This window comes from Diadema setosum, chromosome 9, assembly GCF_964275005.1.
Source record: "Diadema setosum chromosome 9, eeDiaSeto1, whole genome shotgun sequence".
In the NCBI taxonomy this organism is placed as follows: domain Eukaryota; kingdom Metazoa; phylum Echinodermata; class Echinoidea; order Diadematoida; family Diadematidae; genus Diadema; species Diadema setosum.
In genome coordinates, this window is record NC_092693.1 from 15699155 (window position 1) to 15723150 (window position 23996).

General features: G+C 37.4%; 1 protein-coding gene across 1 annotated transcript; it reads right to left on the reverse strand.

Annotated features, from left to right (window-relative positions):
- Positions 1-11386: 11386 nt before the first annotated feature.
- On the reverse strand, positions 11387-23449 carry LOC140232884 (uncharacterized). Its single transcript, XM_072312997.1, has 6 exons — positions 23434-23449; positions 21291-21347; positions 15845-16044; positions 14628-14844; positions 12537-12653; positions 11387-12030 (listed from the first exon to the last, which is right to left on the reverse strand). The coding sequence occupies exons 1-6, from the start codon at positions 23447-23449 to the stop codon at positions 11387-11389; spliced, it is 1251 nt and encodes a 416-aa protein (XP_072169098.1).
- Between the last annotated feature and the right edge of the window lie 547 nt (positions 23450-23996).

The window sequence follows — 23996 nt, forward strand, 5'->3', positions numbered from 1 at the left end:
AGCTCTCTTATTCTTTTGACGAAATCGCTCATAACATGTAAAGGTCTCAGAACATCCTTTCCTATTTCCTCTCTTTTGAATACAACACACCAAATCAAACTGTTTCCAACTATTTTTCCTATTTATTCACTACTCCATCCTGCTAACACGCCATCTCGGCCTTTCCTATGACAACATACACAGACCTACACATTACACACATCATCCTCATCATCATCATCATCACCATCGTTATATCTCCACTGCCGCTTCCGCGGTTCTGTTTGTTGAAGGATGCGTTCATGGTAATATTCGTGAAGAAACTATTTACACTTACCACGGAGGGTGTCCGGCGCAGTTTATTGTGCCATCGCAGCACGGGGTACGATCGCGAACAATAACTTTGCCGGTGCCTCTGACAAAACGAGGGGCTGAGATTTGGGATTCCCAAACCGATATTTCAGCATAATATATTTTGAAAGCTTTGATCGCTTTGAAATGATTCTGCTGCCGCAAAGGTTGTAGAAAAAAAAAGGACATTGACCATCGTTTGAACATCCGCAGCCATCCAAAATCAATGTTGGTTTTAGACAGCAATGGGCTATTCAGCCATTGTTGAGCTACCCTTCCGGTTCCAACAAACCTCACGGGCAAAGGTTCATCAACTTGTTTCACCAAGCACACTGCAGCAAACAATGGTGTTCACATCATCTCAAATTTGTATCCCATTTGGTTGCCTTTAAACTACTTAATGATTGGACCAAGGTCAACGAGCAGAAAATTCAGTTTTCTATAGCTGTCAAGTATATCTCCAAAATGATTACGAAAGTAGTACTAAATTTTGATGAAAGAAGGACAACAGATCGAGACCTAAAATTTCGCTACAAACTATGTTTTTGCAAATGTTCACATACACTTTCCACAGTCATGTCCTTTAATGATTGTTTTTTTTTTCAGTCATGTTAATCTGAACATAATCAACTTTCTTGCTATACTATTTTGTATTCATTGAACAATCAGATTCTGAAAGACGGTACTCTTGTAATATTTTTTTCCATACAAAACGAAAATTACTGATATTCGCATACAAAGTCATCCATCATGAGCGGTTGTAGTAATTACGAGTGTTTTTTTTTTTTAATTCAATCTTTGTTACAAGCCTCACATGTTAGTGTGCAGTTTCCATATTGCTAAAACAAAACTGTGCAATGATTTGGACGTTCACAAAAATATTCTTAAATATAACAGTATGATAAGATGTGACAATAAATACCATGGGGTGTTTGATCTTCGTCGACGACTTCCCTGTAATGTAGATTTAAAAACTGAGGCATGTTATTGCATGGATGTTTCGTTTGATATTTAGATACATAAATAGTAGTATAACTCTGTTTTCTTATTTCCTGTCGCAGTTTGTAGTGACAGGAATATAATCATTCTGGAGTATACTATCGGCTTATTCACACAATGCAATGAGTTCACATCATAGGCTGACGAATTTTGCAACTTACTATGTTAAAAATGAAATTATTATGAAAGCACGTTTTAGATTCCGCATAGCATATACATGTATCTAGCTGATTCAAACATCCATCCAGATGTATACTGCAGGCAACCATAGATAAACAGTCTGATTATATACGTATATACTAATCCAGTTAGGATTCCATGCGTCACTACTTCTGCTGTAATAGTATTATAATCTGTCATATGACGTCCAGAATCCTGCGAGAGAAATTGAGAGAATTAAGAGCATTAAAGTGGGTCACGACCGAAAGGAATGCGAGATTTGCTCTAATCTTGTTTTCTGCTAAAATACACCTATTTTGACTATGGAGCGATTGTCCTTCTATAACAAGGTACAGCTGCCAAACTGGAAATCAAAAAGACTTGAATAACAAGTTCTGAAAAATCAACCCACGCTATTGTCCACTGTTCAGTATTCGCGAATATTTGTGTATTTATCGCTGAAAATGAACCAGCGGCCAACAGTAGGATTAAGTTATTATTTTCTCTACTGAGTTTCTCAATCTAGGACTGAGATAATAACGAAGATATGCGAACTTAGACACAGATACATACATCAAAGCAAAAACACCCCTACAGCACCCTCGCATTTCATAGCGCACCCCCTTAGAAAAAAGGTCTTTTCTAGCATTCAACAAACGTTTCACAAAATATAGTGAATTTTTCCATAGCGTATGTGATTTCTTATGAAATGTTTGAAGGGGAGTAACGATTGCAGAAATTATAATACTGATATCACTAAGAAAGGATATGATATCATGGGTGTACTTATGAAAATAATGATGATTAAAGACAAAAAAAAAACGACGATGAATTAGAATGAATGCAAAAACTACCATTGTAGTTTCTTTGATACGTTATCACTGTAGTATTCAAAATATGCTCTGTCTTTTAGTCAAATTTTTGGTAGCATTCCAGTACGTGAAATTAATGATACCTTTTTACCTATTTAAAGGAAGAATGATATCTTAGAAGTTATACTATTTCGTTTAACTTTCCAACATCTAAATTAATCGATGCTCCAATTTTATCGAATATGACATCACTAACAATGAGGAAACGGTAGTTTGCTGTGACAAGCGAAAAGTTTAAGAATGTTTATTTCAATTAGTTATTTTAGATAAAGATAAAACTATGAAGTCACGAAGAACTTTGATGTCTATAATACCGGTCATTTATACTCTCATCGAATTCTGGGAGGGCCTAATATCATTTTCACCCTTAGCGTTTACATACCTGTAGCTGACAGCTAATATCAACTTAAAGGTATTAGCCCACATTTGTAAACCTGCAGCAATTGGTCTCATAGTTAGCATGGAGTTTGGGTATGATTGCAGTAACACCTGTGCAAAATTTCGTTCCAATTAGTCCATTACTTTCATAAAAATAAATGAAAATGCACCGTAATCCGTATGCATGCGTATTAACGCTCGCTAGCTCCGGTCCACGTACGTGTTACACGTACAATGTACGTAGCTATATCCCGCGCTCGTAATTCGATTTTGGGTCGGGTTGACCCGGTTTGAAAATTGATTTTAAAACGATGATTTTCTCTCTTTTATCGAATGGTATAGACAAAGAGCGACAGGTGAGGTATGTTACTGTTATAACTTGTACTTGAAGTCATATTGGACCTGTTTTATGCAGTTTTGATTTTCGTGGGTTTGCAAATGTGGGCTAGTACCTTTAAAGGCATTATTTACCATTTGCAGATAAAGCAAAAACCCAGCTTCATTGTTTCAAACTAGTTCTAAAATGCAAGTTAGGGGTAGAAACAACACATGTAAAAGTGTTAATCAGTATAATCAATGTTAAATATTGTTGAATATACAAAATGTGAACAGTAGTTATAATAAAATTGTTTCTAGAATAAACCGTCTACAGTTATGGTTCATTGAGAAAAAATAGTGATATCTCTTTATATTTTAGGCTTTTTTGCAAAATTTTTATATGGAAGGATGTTTTGTGATACAACTGACATACACATATGCATTAAATGAGATAACTCTAACATTTTTAAATCACTGCTTCCAATGGTAAACAGTACCTTTAAGTTAGTCCCTTCAGTCACGCAGGCCCAACAAGCAATAACAAGGGGCATGTATCCACATCCGGTTTCCTGTAATGTACACGTGTGTGTTCAAATGACCTCAGTTGACTTCCACATCTTCTGCAACGCTTGTTAAGTGGGAATCTCTACTTACCTGACCTCAATTTAGCGTCCTGTCCCGGACCAGAATGTTGACTCTTTCAGATCATGATAATTAAGACCCTATTATGCCCAGGGTAGCCTCTTTTTCGTTTTCTTTTTTCTTTTTAGAGTAGGCACTGAATTCCCAATCATTACCTCAACACTGTTTGGTACCCTTAATTCGACATGATATTGCACTTGAGTCAAATAGTATGGAAAACTTTTTGTTCAATAATGAATTAAAACCAAATATGAATAGCAGTTTTGCAAGGGTTAGTTTTCACAGAAAATGATATAGATCATAAGCACTTATGAAGAATAGTAGGATGCACACAGAAATATTATAAAAATCAATATTTTTGTCCTTCTGTCTCTGTCTGACTGTTCGTCTGACTTTACTTTATAATTATGAAAAATAATTTGGAAATGGTATTTCGAGGCACTTCAACTTGATAACAACCTGCAGACCACATCCCAGTGAACCTTCGGCTAGTGAGGGCTGCAACTCCGCACGCTCACCTCTCTTCTTCGACCTCAACCCCCTCCCCTCACCGCGCTTCTGCAGGTGAAGATCGTTATTTCGAAGATTCGTTATTCCGAAACACATGAATTCCTCATTATTACAATTAATAATTGTTCGCTAATGCGAAATTAAATAAGGTTCGTTATCCGAACATTCATTGTGTCGTTTTTCCGGAGGTTCGTTTGTCTGAATTAAAAAAAAAAAAAAAAAAAAAAAAAAAAAAAAAAAAATCATTATTCTGACGGTTCGTTAGCTCCGAAAATGATATAAAGTTTACTATTAAATGTTAATCCTAAATAAACAAACAAACAAGCAAAAGCCTTCGGAACTTCAAACCCTATTTCATTTTTGGATTAACGAAACTTCGGAATAACGAACCTTCGAAATAACGAACCGTAACCTCTAAGACTTTGATTTTCAATCACCAGAAAGTCATATTTTGAGATTTTTTGAAAGAAAATCAGAACAAGTCAAATATCATAATGTATTTATGTACCAGATCTCACGATTCACATTTTATAAGTGCTAAAGCTCCTTACCCGGGAAGGGGGGGGGGGGGAGGTTGGAGGTGCATTCATAATTTCACGCCTCGATGCTCTATAACCTTCCATCTCTGATTTATTATTTTCACCACTGTTACTATTATCAATAGTAACTAACATGACGCTCTCCTCAGTATTCTGAAATTCGTCATTGAAAGCCTAAATAAACAAACAAACATGCAAAAGCCTTCGGAACTTCAAACCTTATTTCATTTTTGGATTAACGAAACTTCGGAATAACGAACCTTCGAAATAACGAACCGTAACCTCTAAGACTTTGATTTTCAATCACCAGAAAGTCATATTTTGAGATTTTTTGAAAGAAAATCAGAACAAGTCAAATATCATAATGTATTTATGTACCAGATCTCACGATTCACATTTTATAAGTGCTAAAGCTCCTTACCCGGGAAGGGGGGGGGGGGGGGGTGGGAGGTGCATTCATAATTTCTCGCCTCGATTCTCTATAACCTTCCATCTCTGATTTATTATTTTCACCACTGTTACTATTATGAATAATTATATAGTAACTAACATGACGCTCTCCTCAGAATTCCGAAATTCGTCATTGAAAGCAGTCCTCTTCTTATTGCTTGCCGCAGATGGCGTTTTCTGATTTTTTTACAACTTTCTGCTGAAACGAGGAATTGAAGGCTGGTGCCTGAAAGTCCGTGAGTCCAATCCAAACGCAATATTGTTCAAAATGAAAAGGAGATAAAGATAATGGCTTGTGAAATTTGTCCGAATGCAGGTAAATAAACCACGTCTATAGTTTCGCCTGCGGTTATATAAACGTTTCTTTCCTTTATGTTTTCTTTCTCTCTACCTTGTTCATTATTCTTCTTATTTTTATTCCATATAGGCCCTATGTTTGTATTAATTTTACTATTAATCTTATCGCTAGGGTATCATTGTTGTAATTTCCGCTCTTGTTATGCTTACTTTCAAATAAATATATTCCATCTAAAGGGTTTATCAAAAAAATATGAACTTATTATTCTAAGATGTGTAATCAAACCATTATCAAAAAGCGTCGGAGTTAACAGATACTTTCTGACATATCTGTATGTCCTACATGATTCATTTGTATATTTTGTATTATATATAATGTTTGATGTACACATGTATCACTCATAGGCCTTTTTAGGCCGGCCGTCCGTGTGACGGGTGTGATTTTTAAAGAATAAACTACTACTACTACCTACTACTATCAATTATAAACAGGTGATTGCACTCGTTTGAGTAAATATCCAAACATAATTTGGTTTCCAGTCGGCGTGTAATGTTGACCACCGTGACCCAATTTCCTTGGTGGTTATTTTCCAACGCGAGCACGCAAGCAGATGCAAAGGTATACAGTAACAATAGATTTCGGACACACAATGGTGTTATGACACAAGCTCTGGAATATGCATAGGTGATGCAGAAAGTAAACACATTGTATAGCATCTCACTGAATAATGTCAATAATTCCCGATCGGGCGATCAACAAACCCAATTTTTGTCATTGTTGTGAGACACTTGTGTCAAAGTAATGACAATTGTAGTTCAGTGCCTGTCATCCATCAAAATATTTTGTTATTGGTCGTTAATATAATACATGGGTATGCATACAGAAAGTGTGTGCAATATGTGAACACACATGCATCTATACGTACACGTTCGGTGTCAACTGATTTTGTCTAGTTCGTAACAACAATAACAACTATATTTTTTAGACGAATTAAAACTGCGAAAAGATTATGTAGATTTTCTTATCAAATATACTTGTATAAACGGTTCATCATAACACTCTGCACAATTGGACATTGCATTTACTTTACAATGATTTTGATAGATAAGATTACCGTCGTCATCTTTTTTTTTCAGATATAATTTGTATTATCAATTGATTATTGATTTATAGGGCGGAAGGAAACAATATATATATATATATATATATATATATATATATATATATATATATATATATATATATATATATATATATATATATATATATATATATATATATATATATATATATATATATATATATATATATATATATATATATATAATATATAATATATAATATATATATCATGTGATCGACTATAATGAGGGTGATTTAATGGTGTAACATTCTCTTATAATACTTCCAAATACATATGCACCAGAAAGGTTAGATTCTACTAGAACTGATGACAAATTGAAGGTACAACTTTAATTCGATACCTACTTGTAAATTCATGTTAGAAATCATTTCTGCAGTACTATAGTTTCTTGTTGTTCTTTCTGGAATTTATTGCAATTTGTTAGTTAAGAATATTGAAAATATTCCCATCTTATGTTTCTTGAGCCATCATTTTGTATAATAACCTTTGACAAAGTTGGATGTGTTTAGATGTCTTCTTCCAGTGACAATTATTTAAGGAAAGGTAAGAGTTCAAATTAGGTGGGTTTTTTTATGCAGATATCATGTGCTATAATGTCAATATACAACTATAATGTCCGAATTGTAATGCTCCTTGTGACAATTATTCGGGGAAAGGTGAACGCCTATTTGGGTCTAACATCATGTAACTAATCATGATTGTAATACAATGCCACTAATCATATCAAATATAATATTGTGGCAGTTTTTAGTAAATGGTCCACCATGAGCATTGCCTGTTTAGACTCATCAGTGCACATGCACCTTTGGTACGATGATTTTCATTTAGTCGCGATTGGAATACCATAATGCATTTCATTGTCACTGGCATCAGGGTTCAAGTTTTCTTCAATCATCACCATCACAAGCAGGAACAGCAAAGCAGTTAGCTAAACATCTACGCCAGCATAAGGCAGCGGTTATAGGACTCGAAGTTGTAATGGTTCGAGGAAGAAGGACGCAGGTCCACAAGCAAAATGAATACCGAAACTCTGCGGACGTTAGGTTTAATCTGTCAAAGATGTCTCTCCATATAAAAAAAAAAAAAAGAAGAAGAAGAAGAAGAAAGTAATAAGAAAATCTTGCAAACTTCTCCTTGGTTTCTACAAAAGGTTACAGGATTGCATCTACGGATGCTTTTATCGCTGAACTTGCATATTTCCCCTCGTATCAGAGGTATAGAGGGAGGATTCTGTTCGCCAACAATCGTAATTCCATTTTGAATAATAATAATAAGAACGACTTTTCATAAAGGGAATTTTCTTGATCTTTCCTTTTCAATAGATCAATCGAAACCGATTTGAAAGGGCAGATTGTATTGAATTAAGGTCCCCCGATGGGGCGCTGACATTTTTGTCTGCCATAATCCCGACTTCATGGCCCCGTTCATCACTGTCAGATCTCCTCTCGTCATAGCGAGGTGTAAGTCCATGCACACAACTCGTTTGTTATTGTTTTTTATTCAGGTGTTGAATATTGACTCTGTACTCAACGACCGTATAGTCAGTTTATACAGGTCTACATAGTCGGTCTGTGTTCTTTATATACAAGTTTATGCCATGCACACAGCATGGTTTGTTATTGTTTTTTCTTCAGGACTTCAGTATTGACTATGCACTCACAGACTGTATAATATTCACTTTATACATGTCTACACAGTCGGTCTGTCTTCTTTATTATATACAAGTTCATACAAATGGTGTAGAGGATATAGTGGGGGTTGACTAGTCGAATAAGTGTCTCATATAGCTAGAGGTATATTTTTACTTTTGAAAATTGATGATTCTCTTAATACCATGCAGAGTCCCTAAGTATTCAATTTTCTCTTCTTGCATATTTTATTGCGTCAAGTTTACAATCACGTATGATTTTGTTTCAATGTCCATTAAATCATTCTATGTTATTACTGCTTGTCATTAAACTTACAAAGACCCCCTTACAGGTATTTGCTGATTCTTCAACTCTATGAGATGTTTTCGTAAATACATGTTTCCGGTCTTTTCCTTGTAACCTACAGGTCAGTCTCCAGGTTTCTGCTTTATGGCATATCGTTTTCATCAGATTCCAGAAAAAAAAAAAATGAAATCAATGAAACGAAACGAACATTAGTAATAGACAAAATGTCCAGACTGAGACTTTTTGGATTGATTGACAACTTCTATATTGAATAACTGTTTTTAGATAGATGTTAGAGAAATAGTCATTATGATGAAAGCCATAACGTTTTTCCCCTGGAAGTCTTCTTTGCACGTGGAAACATATACATATCTGTAAAAAGATTTTATATTATATAATATATTTCATATATATATATATATATATATATATGTAGATATATATATATATATAAATATATATATATATATATATATATATATATATATTTATATTTATATATATATATATATATATATATATATATATATATATATATATATATATATATATATGTAGATATATATATATATATATATATATATATATATATATATATATATATATATATATATATACATATACATATTTCGGGCAGGATCGATCTCTCGCACTTACACACACATACACACATACATACATGATATACATACTGGTAAGCATTTATGGGCTCAGCAGTGTGCTCTGCCGCATACTAGTATCGCTCGAGCAAACCATTCTTCCTTTATGTATAATATCCTTTATCCTGTCACTTTTTTTCCCCCGAGCACAGTGAAATGTCTTAGGGGCGCTGCAAGGCAGTTGCAATCAATTGCAAGTCTTTTAACTAACTGCAAATTTGCAATTGATTGCAAGTTACGATCGATTCTTTCGCAAAAAAAAAAAAAAAAGTTGCTATCCAAATCAAGTGCAACTTGCAATATTGACTGCGAACTGCTTCTTGCAACGGAAACTTGCGATTGATTGCAAGTTGGGTTATCGATCTGTCAATTGCAAAATTTGCAATAGATATTTGCGGTTGATTCAACTAGACTTTCTTGCAAAGCCCCTTAAGACAATGAAGTTTCGCGATGTCCTGTGAGCTGATTGCTGGAGTTTTATAATGTCGGAGAAATTTCATGAAATTTCATGAAAAGGTGACGAAAGTCTCAGTCACCTTTTCATGAAATCTCTTGCTCTATTTATGCATTTTAATTCTGTTATCATAGTTATCGGTGGATTTGTTTGAATGATGTCCCGAGATAGGGATTTCTGTGTTTCAGGTTTTATAACTTTATACATGCTGATAACAACATGAAATGAAAAAAAATGCAACAATGACAATTAAGCATGTAAATGCAAACTCAATAGTAAAGCAGAAAACAAAAATAAGTAACAACTTGGGGCAACATTCTGACTTTGCTACTGGGAAAGACGCGTGATTGTTTTCGTGGGTGTGACAAAACTCGAAAACAGCTAATTACAAAGATCCCTCTTTTGTATTCATCAGAAATTCAACACAATCGTCTCTCAAGATTTGCGTATTAAAGCAATTGAAAAGCATATTGTTGTAGTTTATTAATTTCTAAGGTTTATGAGGTATCACTTCGAATGGTAAAAGTTGATTTGGTGCATTAATGATGGTTTATTAATTATTTTGCTATCAAGTACTTAGCACGAGTTTCTTAACATTGATGTTCGTTTAGCTCCAGTCATAAATGTTTATGATGGAACATTCTGCTCTATACATGCGACTAACATTTGAGTCCATATCCTATCCAGCTTTGACATATCGGATCTACGCAATAACCTGCCTCTCAGCGTTGGTTGTGTTACTTTGGATGCTAGTCTGGACAAGGAGCGATCACAGTTTTATAACTCCTTGGTTTGGAGGTGACGCGTCATTTCCGGTAGAGAACACCATACATCAGAGTTTAATAGTCAGGTGTTCGACTAACATTAAATGCGTGATGGACTATTGTATAGCATCTAGTGAGATGAACTAGAATTCGAATATGCAGCAGTCATCGCTTGTCTTTTGTCTCTTACTGACGTGGGCTTAATAACCCAATATGCTTTCTCATCAAACCATTGAAGAGATGCGATGTCATTGCAATAATTATATAGCCTACCTATGCCGGGTTCTGATCTCTAAATTATTTCCCCAAAATGTGCCATGATGTGGACAAAATAACATGAGACAAGCGACAGTGTATAATAGTTCCGTGCATGATGTCATTCCAGACATTTTTTTAATACGACAAAAATAAATGTCAAATAATAAGTCACAAATTGCATGCGTGTCACTTACATAACATAGTGTGACGTGACTGTATTACCAATGTGTGTACGTTCAATTGAGCACATACTAAGTATCAATATCCAATGATTTACTTAGACGACTGATATTAAAGATGATAATAGCATGAAGTGAGAGTGCTATATAAATAGGTTCAATAAAGACACCTGAAGCATCCGGTAACTTTCGCTAAGGGCATCGTTTCCTTCCAGATATTGGATTACAGCACAGTGAAAGCCTCAGAAAGGATATTTTTGGTGGATCTATTTTATGAGATTTTTTAGGGTTATATTTGTGATTGTGATCTGCCAAACAGAGAAAAGCACCTCGAAGACTTAATCACATAATAGAGTCTGCTGGATTGCAAATCATCCTCATATATAGATCATGAACAGTTGTCCTCTTTCGGTTAAGGTAATGATGCTACAATAAATAACTATAATCTGTATTTACACACGACAACGAAGAGTCATCGCTATACCAAGTAGTCTTTGTTTCAGGCGTGTTCTGGAGGAAGCGAGACACGAGTCTGATGCTGTCCTGTGAGGTACTGCCATCTCAGTTCCTGCTGCTCAATGAAGGACATGTTCGTTACGTAACAATCTTGTCTCGTCATAGAGGCCATTTCCGCGTGGTAGTCGACGCCGTTGGGGTACTTATAATTTTGGCGGTTGTCATAGGCCTCCTGGTTCGAAAATCCTGCTTGACAGCCGTCGCCTGAACTGCGACGAGACTCCCACCAACCAGGAGAGTCGGTGCTTAAGGCGCTGGCCGCGCTGGTTGGATGACAGCCAATCACGGCATCCGACACATCGGCGTTGACGATTTCATAGCGACCCTCGCTGAGATGGCTGCTGTATGGTCTCTGGATGTGAACTTTGTGTCTGTCCACCGCAGTATTCATCGAGTTGACATCAGATTTTGCTTGCTGGACGTAATACATGTTGGCATCGGCGATGACCTGCGAACCCGAAGCGTCGCCGAAGTTTTCCGGAGACGGCCGATGACAGCAGCAGCAGAAAATCAGCGAGACGATGATGAAGAGAACCGCGGCTCCGGCGAATGCCATGGCGAGGTGCGTACCCGTCCATGACAACCACCCATGATCGTCTGAACTATCGTCTCCAGGCTCATTTGGATCTGAAATATATATATAAAAAAAATGAACATTCATCGCGTTAGATTTTAAGTATTTGTGATATCCTTATTACTTTGCACTGCAGTTCGTGAATACGAACCTTCGATCCGAGAGAGCTGTGGCACTTCCATTTTAATTGAAAAGCCTTGCTCTGATAGGAAATAGTGCGGTCAAGGATGCTGTGTGTCTCCCTATAATTTGACATTTCATCGCTTTAGAATAATGAGGTGATACCATCAGTCACATTTTTGAAGCGTTTCAATTAGAATCAAGTAAAAAAAAAAGAAACTCTTAATATATGCATAGAAAAGGAAGCTATTCCCGAGAATAGCAACTAGTTTTTGTATTCCGAGGACACAGAAAACACTGTTTAGTCAGAAAATTTCCAGAGGCTACTTACAACGCACTACCATGCATTTCTCTCATACCTCCTTTTATGTCTTTGTGTATATATATTTTTATGTAGCATTTAGTTATCCCCCCCCCCCTCCATATACATTTGACTTACCATAGCAGAGGTCAAAGGTCTCGTCACTCCCTTCCGGACAGTGCCACAGGTTGTCACACATCAGATGACGGTCGATACACATTGCACTCTCCTGGCACGGGAAACAGTCACTCGATTCTGTATCAACGAGAGCCAACACAAAACAAAACAGAAATCAATCGATAGAAGATAAAGATTGAATGATAAAGATATGCCCTTTTTGTCATTGCTCTCATACCTAAAGCATAATAATCCCATCCATTAGGTACCCTACCACTGGGTATTTGGTACATATAGGATTATGATAGTTATGTATGCATCGGTATATCATATTAGCTTATATCATGTACGTCCCAATTACCCCTGAAGAAGACCTGTGAAAAAGTGGAAAGCTTGGCATCAGTAAAAGGTAATAAGTGAACTACTACAAATTTCTGCTAGCAGTCCTTCTTCTTCTGTCACGACTATTATATTATTAATCTCAATTCATCTTCTTGACTTATAGGTCATTAATATACTCATGATATGTAATGATGTACACAAATATTCATACCGTTGCATTACAATTCTGTTTTCCCAACGTTCATAGACGAAATATCAATTTTTAAATAGACTGAACAAAACCATTGCTTAGAGTCGGAAGTAAAGTACGTTATTATCTATAAATTGTAGAAAAACTGATGAACGCGTACAAAAGTGATGCGGGACAATGTAATCTTTGGTTTATGTTTGCACGACGGAACTTAGGTAAATAATGGCAACTGCAAATATCGAAGGTGCGAGACATTCCCATGTCGTAATATTCAGTAGACACAGGTCTTTCTCACAAAATCGCAAAAAAAAAAAAAGATCCTGCATTTCAACCAACACGAGGTTTGAACTTTGCACACTGGAATGGTGGACTTGACACTCTCTACCCGTGAGACCTAGACAAATATTAGCCTTTTTGGACGTCCAATCATTCTATCTGCTTCTGGCAAATTATGATTTAACGAACACGTTTGTTTACTGGACAAGGTTAAAAATGACGAGCCGGTTCCGACAAAAACAAATATTTGAAAAATGATTTTCGTCGGCACAATGTGTTACCACGAGATTTTGTACACCACTTCCTTATCACTTTTGACCTGTGCGTTCTGGGGTAACCTACTTCAGAGTGAAACTCGATATGATTGTGACCAGCTGATTCTTTGAGGGTCTTGCAGCTTGCAGTATAAGTTGTAGGACACAAAAGGATTTTACATCGTAATCCTTCGCGCTTAAAGTAACATTTCCTGTATTAAGATACCAACGATACCTGGTATCCATGCAACCATCTAAGGGACAATGTGTCATTAGCGCGATTAGCATCTGAGGAAATTTCATTACTTAGTTGCCAGAGGGTATAATGCCAGATCTAATCGGAAAAAGAGCGTTAAATTGTCACACCATGCTAATTAGACTGAAATACCTTGGTAAGCTCGTGTATCATAGTCATCACACTTTATAGGAGTATAGTAGGGTAATTACAAGTTGGTGCATCACAGTACATAATGATATGTCATGTTTCAAAGAGGAAGATTTTCTTGGAAATTTCCATTATGTTAAGGCCAAGACATGCTGACGTTGTGATTCTACCGCAGTGACGTGACATCGGAGGTGAAGAAGAAGGCGTTCATAAATTTGGTGGGCGTTTGGAAGAGCTGAATAGAATGTTGAAACTGACTTAATCAGACTTTCATGTTATTTCGAACAGAATCATTGCTGTTGTTTTTTAGAGTAATCCGAAGTAAGTTTAAAACAAATAGCGTGACCTGATGTACAAAAAGCCATTTACGTGAGATATTTTCACCCCTAAATCAAATGTAAGTTCAAAACAGTGGTTCTGATTCTTTAAACGTCGCAGAACTGAAGATGCCTTTGCATCAGCGTTAATTGTGACTCTTATATGCGGCTGCGTACTTGAAATTTCCCTGAATTAATGTTGGATTTCATACTAGCGACCTTTTAATTGTCACACAAGAATCAAAGGGATGACGATACATGTATAGCAAACTTGACTGGAAGACCTGGCTCACTCTTGTGATTTAAAAGGCAATACGATGGAAACCAATCATGGCCACCAATACTTACGAGATGCAGAGGATCCGGTAGGAAAGTAGCTGACGTAAGAGATGGCGAACCCACTATTATCCGTGGTGACGCCATCGGTGATGAAGCGAACGGTGACTTGGTTGCCGCTGGAGTGCATGGCACGATACTGTCGCGGGAGGGAGCCACACAGCCCATAAAGTCGACCAGTGAGCATGGGGCTGGTTACGCCAGTACCGTCATACACCAAAACTTCGTCCTGCGAGAAATGGTACACATCATATTTAAACGTGAACAAAAATATAACTGATATTCTCAAAAGAAGCAAGAAGACGATTCACAAAAATGTCGATAGCAATTCTATTTCTTGCTTTGGTACAATAATTGAATTATTAGTAAAATATTTCGTCAAACTGATCTGAATTTGTTGAGAAGAAAATGTAACATACGAGAAAAAAAAAATCATCTGTCTGTGCAAAACCAAAGAGATTGTAAACAGTCTCTTCATTGTGAGCCTTTATCTCGGGATCCCGGGTTTCGGGAATGTGTCTTCGAACTCCGAAGTACAGTGTATTGTCGGTACTTGTAACAATCCCGACAAGAGATGGCGCTGTAACGATACAACTCGCGGAGCGGGACGAGCGTCGGACTCTCTCCCGTGCACAAATTCGACTTGTGTTAGAAACCCGAGATTGTCCAAATATGTGAAAAAACGGAAACAATGGGCACTGATGGGTAATGCACTCGAAGAATTCACCTCTTTTCAACGAATGCAACGTGTCTATTGAAGCAGTCACGAGTTTGAATCTTGACCTTGTCAGAAGCATTTCCGATTCTTTTCTCTGCAAACATGTCCCTATGCAACAAACAAACGCCATTGTCGAAAGTAAATATGGACGCCAACCAACAATGATATCCGTTGTGCGGATTTTCCGTTCCCCTTTTTGAGCATGTACCTTCTTCATCGTATTCTTGTTGCATTTTTGTATATTTATGTGATAACAGCCATCGACAAGCCGAAACATTTCTCTTCCTTGCTTCTTGATTAGAAACATAAGTTTGCGTATGTTTTTCTTCGATCTGTACACATGGTCTAGTACACCTTTCTGAAAACCGCTATGATGTTTTATTGCTACTTTTTCTGTGTATATTAATGATAGAGAGTCTTGATCATTTTTGTTGATGATGAAAGGCAAACATTGATTTTATCAGACGAAATGAGATTCACAATGAAAAGGGAGTGGGCATGATTTTATTACCTGAAAGCAGTTAGTTGATCCGGCCACGTCGAAGCGATCGAAACGAAGAAAGATTCGTTTTCCCGCCTCCACGCCGATAGTCACCTGGCAGTCGGCGTCGTCCCTGTACTGGCCCGTACCCACGTGAGAGATGATTCGACCGTTGCTGTAGTGAATGACATGCTTGCATTGACCCTGGATCTCGCGCTGGATGAAAGCTGGAGAGGGGGAATATAATGGCAAAGAGAATGAAGCATGAACTTAAAAAACGGCAAAAGTAGTGGACGAACAAAGGAAAGTGACAAACAAACGAAAGCAAAACATGAATTCATTGCAATCTCATTCGTGAAGATCTTGAACATAATCATTGTTGGTAAATCCGATAACCTTTGAATTCCTACCTCCCCTCCACGCATGCACTCATTCTGGAGGAAAGAAAATAGAATTGTTGCAATTGCTGTGATTTAAAAAAAAAAGAATGCTATGATCCTCATCGTCACAACTTTGACAACTTTGACATTTATCGTATGCAGTGGAGAACAAAATATCGTAAATTCGAATTCCAGTGAGAATATTGACCAACGCAAAACGTGGCCAAAGACAGCGAGAATAATTTCGGTTTCAGGAAGGAGAAGAGGTATTTCAGGAAATAAACGCCCACGAGACAATGATAAAACATTGGAGAGCACGCCTACGCTGCCATGCAGAGATGGTGGACATTGACTGTTATCTAATTGTCATCATTTTTACACAACACATTTCGCCTCATCTCATTAGGGTATGGTTACAATGAGTACTACACTCGGGATGCATCGCCATGACGACGCATCTTGCATCACAAGGACACAGATGAAATTATCTTCTGCTGAGGCAGCACATGGCGGGAAACTGTTTGAGACGATAATTATCGCTATCGGCAATACCTGATCGACATTACCAGAGATAGAGTAAGATAATTACATTGTATGATGGCCAGGAAGAGATATCGCCATAATCGTTCATATCATAGGAGGGAGGACGTAATATTATCATATATCATGTTATATAAGTTTACAGTTTACGTGGCAAATGTACATGTTTTAGTAGACATTTCGACAAGTGAAACTTTAATGTAAACAATTTTATTATATAAAATCAAATAGTATAAGAAAGAAAGAAAAAAACCAGTATAATTAGTTATTAGGATGATAAAGTGGTCGTTTTAGTCTCTCTATATATACCCATTTCGGAAACAGGGTAATTACTATGAGTTTTAGTTTGCTTGTTTTTTAACTCTCTCAGAGTCATCAACACATGGCAAGTTTGAAATTATAAACATAATAACTGCAACTGTGAAATCCGACGAGCATCGTTTTTCTTACGGAGGAGAGGTACGTAAAATCTATTGCGAGTATGGGCACTCCTAAATATAGGTATGTGCTCGCCTCCACGGCTGACACACTCATTTTGGTGCTCTGATTTCTATGTCATTTTCTCATTACTAACTGTTGGTTTCAGTCTGCATTTGTTACAATCCACCAGAAGAATGTTTGGAGCATTTGCTGGACAATTTTGAAAGCATCAACTCCAGCAACGTACCTGTAAATGTGGAGGAAATTTCCTCACTTGTAAGTGCAGAAGGACTGGCAGACATCTTGCTGTATACCGAGCATGTTCAATCAACCGAGAGCAGCTCAGAAGAAGGTCAATGAGCCCGGGGACTCATCAAGCACCCCCTTCTGAATCCCGTTTGCACCTGTTGGAGCTCACACTCGTGAGTGAGGATTTTCAGTGTCAACTTGAATGAGAAACTTACCCAACAATGAAAGCAGCGCTATTGTTCCTGTTGCCCCTTCTCTCCATTGGAATTTGTGTGAATACAACAAGGATTTCTGTGACTCTCTACAAACCCTTGGATGCATTACTACACAAACGGACATGTATACTTGTTCCCAGCAAATATGTGGGGAAAAGGGTCCTCTACACCGCCAACTCTACCGCCACTTTCCGCTCATTACTTCTCCAGTGTGGCGATGTCAATCCCAACCCCGGTCCTTTGCCTGAAACATCTAAGGATAGACTGAAATATTCATGTGAGTACCTACGTAGCAAACGAGATCAATGTAGTGATATGAAGGTATCGCCTCAAACATGGAAGGTCATAACAGATCTAGTAATCAATTCTAAACCTAAATCACACAGGGGGAAGCGTGGTGGTAAATCAACAAAAATGTCCTCCTCCCCTGAAATCTCGTGCACAAGTCTCGATGTTGGCCAAAAGATTCCAGTGATCCATAGACCGAGAGGAGGAAAGAGCTATCCCCCTCAACAATACCGCAGAAGGAAACAATTCCTCACTAACATTGATACTCACCACTCTCATCATCAGTTTTGTGTAAAAGGATATGATCTGCCTACAGTGTTACTGTCAAATGTGCGGTCTCTACATAATAAGTTGGATGATCTCACGATTGTGGCCACATATAATAATGCAGATGTTATCGCCCTGACAGAGACATGGTTTGACCCACTGACACCTCTGGAGCAATATTCCTTACCTGACTGCTCTCTCTTCTCTAATCACCGGAGTGGACGACCTGGAGGTGGAGTAGCAATATACGCTAAGCACCATCTTAAACCAAGTCTTCTGTCTGTCAAAATACCAGATAACATTGAAACTATATGGTTACATCTGAGACCGCCACGTTTACCTCGGCAGTTATCTAGTCTCATCGTCTGTGTCGTATACTACCCCCCTCGCCACCCATATGCTGAACAATATATTGATCATTTGATATCTACAAGTGATGCACTGATGTTACAGTATCCTGAAGCGGGAATATCATTCATGGGGGATTTCAACGATTTGAATCTTGAAATGATCCTCGCTAATAACAAATTTACCCAAGTAGTGATGGAACCCACCAGAGGAAACAATGTTTTGGATAAGATCGTGACCAATCATGCCAATCTTTACTCTCATGTTCAAGTTATCTCTCCTATTGCTGCCAGCGATCATAATTGTGTTCTTTGGATCCCAGCCAACCGATCACGTCCACAAAATACAACAAAGAAAAGAGTCGTACGTCCCCTAAAAGATAGTGGATTGAGGTCTTTTGGAGATTGGATTGCTCACCATACTTGGGAAGAACTTGCGCAGATTGTTGATCCTTCCAAAAAGTGTGATGTGCTCTTGGAAAACATTCGCTCTCGTCTTGACACTTACCTTCCAACAAAGACCATCCGGCTGCACAAATCAGATAAACCATGGGTTACCGCTAAAGTCAAAACTTTTATACGTCGCAGGCAGATAGCTTTTGCTAGTAAACAATTATCTCTGTGGCGCCATCTAAGAAACAAAACACTACGAGAAATAACAAAAGCAAAAAATCGTTATTACAACACCAGAATTCGCGATCTGAAGGCAAGAGATCCTGCATCATGGTATAGACAAATAAAACTCATCACACATGGTGCGCAAGATGATACTACCATCCACATTCCAGACAATGATACAGCTGATGACGTGTCAATTGCCAATTATATCAATGAATATTTCTGTTCGATAGCAGCTGACTTACCTTCACTGGACAGAAGCAGGTTACCAGCCTTCCTTCCAGCCCAACATCAGTGTCCTATAGTACGGCCTTGGGAGGTGTATAAAATCTTGAGCACATTAAACCAGGGAAAGGCGAGCATTACAGGAGACCTACCTGTACGGATCCTGAGAGAATTCGCTTGTGAATTAGCTTCTCCCCTTGCTGATATTTTGAATGCTTCTTTCCGAAAGGGTGTAGTACCACATCAGTGGAAATGTGCTGAAATAGTTCCGATCCCCAAGTGTGTATCCCCCACTGTACAGGATTTGCGCCCGATAGCTCTCACGAGTTATTTTGCAAAAACTGCGGAATCGTTCATTGCTAAATGGTTAGTTGAAGACATAGCTCAGCATACTGATCCCAACCAGTACGGAAATCGGAAAGGCCTGTCAACAAATCACTACCTCATCCAGTTGCTTCACCAAATACTGACAAATGCTGAAAATTCAAAGGCGATATCAACGATTGTTTTGACCGATTTTTCTAAAGCATTCGATAACATAGACCATAACATCCTCGTACAGAAGATGCTTGACATGAATGTAAGACCCTGCCTTGTTTCTTGGATCGTGAGTTTTCTTGAATTTCGTCCTCAGTGTGTTAAGTACCATGGAAAGCTATCTGACTGGAAAAACATAAATGCAGGTGTCCCCCAGGGCACTAAACTTGGGCCAATTTTATTTCTGATAATGACCAATGATGTATGTTCAAATGTTCCAGTCCAGCATTTAAAGTATGTGGATGATATGACTTTGATTGAGAGTAGGAAAATGACTCAACCATCCAACATGCAGCATGCTTTGGATGAAATCAACCAGTGGACCAGACACAACAATATGAAATTGAACCCCTCAAAGTGTGTATCAATGACAATAACTTTTTGTAAAAACCCTCCTCTGCATAATGCTTTGTTCATTGCAGACGTTGAACTAGGTACTGTTACCCAGACAAGGATATTAGGTGTTGTGATTCAATCAAACTTGAAATGGGATGGTCATGTTACTGAGGTTCTAAAAAAGTGCAACAAAAAGTTATACATGCTTCGCTCCCTCAAACGTTTCCACCTCCCCACAGCTGATTTAGTTACTGTATACTCAGGATACATACGTCCTGTTATTGAGTATGGCTGCCCAGTGTTCAGTGGCTCCCTCACAAAGAAACTTGAAAGTCAGTTGGAAATGATTCAGAAAAGAGCCTGCAGAATAATATTAGGCAAAAACTACACATCGTACATTACAGCTCTTGAAACCTGCAAGTTGGGCACTTTAGCTGAAAGGAGAAGACAGCTGAGTATAGAATTTGCTTGTCGGATGGTTAAAAACCCGCTCGTATCCCACTGGCTACCTGCTAAACACCAAGGGCATCAATACACATTGCGTTCGAACACAAGGTACCAGCAATACAAATGTAAAACAAAACGGTTTCAGGACAGTGCAATTCCATATTTCATTAATCTACTGAATAATAAAGATTAGAAGTTTTTATGCATTTGTATATAAAGTAGCATTTCAAGTATGATGTTTTCCGGCTGTATGTTCATCAGTTTATTTGCCTGTGTTGCTTTTGATATGGTATTATTTGTAATAGAAAAATATATTGCGGATTTGAGTAAATGACCGGATATTTGGTACATATGAAGTAATAGTGAGAATTTAATTGATCTTATCAGTTTTTGAGCCATAATTTTTTATGATTGTTATAGCAGAGACGGGTAGATTTCGCTTTTCTTTTTTTTTAATTTCGGATATTGTTTTGTTATTAAGAAAAACAATGAGTGTGGATTGAGTTGATCTCTTTTTCATTTCAGATTTTGATTTGAGATATAGTTTCTTTTTTTTCTAATGGATGTAGTTTTTTGATATGTAGGCCTAAAAGATATGTTTTATTTATGTTGAAGGATGAGCTGTCATGATGATAATAATTGTTTAAAAGAAAAGAAAGAAATACTGTTTATTTTATTGAAATTTGGCACACGTGATTAATGTGATGTGTAGGTGTGATTTTTTTTAAAAATTAAGATCAATATATGTAGATGAAATAGTAATGGAATTTTTTTAATGATTAGTTGTGTAATGATATGTTGACAGTGAATTTTTCCCTTTTCCTCATTTCTTCTTTTTTCGTTCTTCTTTTCTTTTTGAAAAAGTAATCCGAGTATTGATGGGCTGGTACCCTCACTGATTTTATTATCAGTTGTAGTAGTAATGATTTTTTTTTTTATTCAGTGTTGAGCAGTGTTGCCATGTTGACATGATATTTTTTATCTCCTTTTTCTTCTCGTTTTTGTAAAAGCAATTTCAGAATTGATTGGGCTGGTACCCTCATAGATTGATCACTTCTTGTGATTTACCACATGTGACCACTGTAATATTTGTTCTTTTTTATGTCATGTCCTTATATCATTGTTTGTACAGAGCACCGAAATAATCTGCCTATAACTATGATTGTAAAACATGTGCAATTCAGCCTTCGGCTGCCAGACATGATTTCTAATAAAACCTGTTCAATTACAAAAAAAAAATAGATTTCATTGTGATTCACAAGCGCAACTGTGTCACTGACTGGCCTGATTTCCAAAGAATCGACATTTTAATAGTCTGTTGTATAGTTGCAGCTGCGCGTCCTATTTCCTATAGGAGCAATTTAGTGATAAGATAATGTAAGATGGCAGAATACGCCATGTTTAACCACTAAGGCACCATGAGGATGGTAAAATTGTAAAACGCGTCTTCATAATCAAAATGAATCCCAATTCGTATAGGAAACACGGATGTCATCAAATATCACCTCAAAAATTTCCGCCAGTCAAATAGGAAGGGATTACTCGGACCGTATTAAGGTGTAATTGTGTCTAATAAGAACATTATAGCCTAGTGGGGGTAGCTCAACGATAAAATGTTCACTTTATTTCAACGGGTATACCTATCCAGCGTATCCATTATTACAGTAGTCCTATCCTGTCCGGTTAAATCGCGTGTTATATTATAAGCGCTTGCGGTCAAACTTCTGCGCTTCACAGTTTTGATAGAATCTTACATTGCCATCATTGTCAGTAATAGACAACAAGATGTCAGTCTGTTATATTTCTGATGTCGGCAGCACCATCATTTTGTCAGAACATGGACAACAGCGATTTGATTCTCATATAATTACAGTCAACGCGTAATTTCTAAGTGAGAAGGTAGTCCAAATACATGCAGTGATAGCTATGTTGCTGTGTGCGTCCATCTTGACCGGGGAGTGCGAGCACCTTGCACCTTCACTGAAGTCTCTTTAAGCCGGATTAATAGACAGGAGAATCCCCGCCCGGTGCAGGTTCCTATAATAGTGATGTCAAGAGGGTGCCAATCACTCTGAGTGGCAACAAACGTTCATTGTGTAATGCATGACAATTGGTGATAAACTGAAGACAGTGAGGGGGGGGGGGGGAGGAAAAAGAAGTGCAAGGCGAACGTGTGAAAGACCAAATCATCTGCATTGTCACGAGCACCGAAGGTGTAGTAGATGAATAGACGAAGACAAGATTGACGGATGTAACAACATCTTGAGAACGAGGTCATTAAGAACAATTAGGACGCATAAGAAAATAGAAAATGGTTGGTCTTCTTCCACGGGAACTGACAGGGGATTAGGATTGTCCGGACACACAAGAGGCGATTAATCGGACAATGCCCTTTCATCCCTAATCACTGTTACGAACTGCGCTGGCCAAATGGTCTCATTAAGAGTATGAAAGTTTGCTGGCACGAGATGAAATTGTTTTGCGCTCCTGAATGTTGCCTTTTTGTTATACCCCATGACCGTGAGATATACAGACTAGCTGTTCCTACGTAATTTCAGTGAGACGAGTTCTCCGTGTTGTGACGTGAGTATATCAATGATAATTATCGATGTGTACAACCATGCACAAAGAAACACCACTTAACAGAAAGGAACAAACATACATGATGCTATAATTATGAGGAAGGCACGTCACATCCCGAACGCATTATCTTTTCCTTTGTTGTTGTTTTTTTTTTTCGAAAAACTTACATGCACACTTTATCATTGCGTTACTTTTCGCACAGCGTTGAGTTGCCTTAAGTCATATTTTGGAAATTTCATGTTAGTGTCTCGTAAATGTATTAGTCTTCCCTAGATTGAATGTTGAATAATGTACAGTAACTAAAAGTTTGTTTGTTTGTTTTTTGGCAATGGTGCAGACTAGCAATGATAATCAATTGTGTACTTCTTCCTAACAGAATAAAGACAAAGTCCTGAACATACATCTATGAATGTTAAACATAATGAAAAGATGTAACAAAAGACATCCTGACAGACAGACAGAGTTAGTATGTTATTTTTGTTGAAAACAAAGGCTCTTTTACGATCATATCTGAAATTTACATTATATTTTGATGATTAAACCTCCACTCTTCGCGGCAGCCAAGCAAAAGGATCAACATCCCAAATTCTATACAGATCTGTCATTTCGCAGCACCAATGTAAGACTATATAGTTGGGAAAAAAATCTTTTCCCCCACTCATAACTATGCATTTTTATTGATACAGTGTTTGTACTTTGTTTACGCATGGTGATAAAAGTGATTAAAAAA

Bases quoted from the DNA above. Each gene is read 5' to 3' on its own strand.
- LOC140232884 (XM_072312997.1), bottom strand. The intron at 14,845-15,844 runs GTAATAAAATCA...CATTTCTCGCAG, and splicing joins GATCAACTAACTGCTTTCAG to GACGAAGTTTTGGTGTATGA. The intron at 12,031-12,536 runs GTAAGTCAAATG...TATATATTTCAG, and splicing joins GACCTTTGACCTCTGCTATG to ATCCAAATGAGCCTGGAGAC.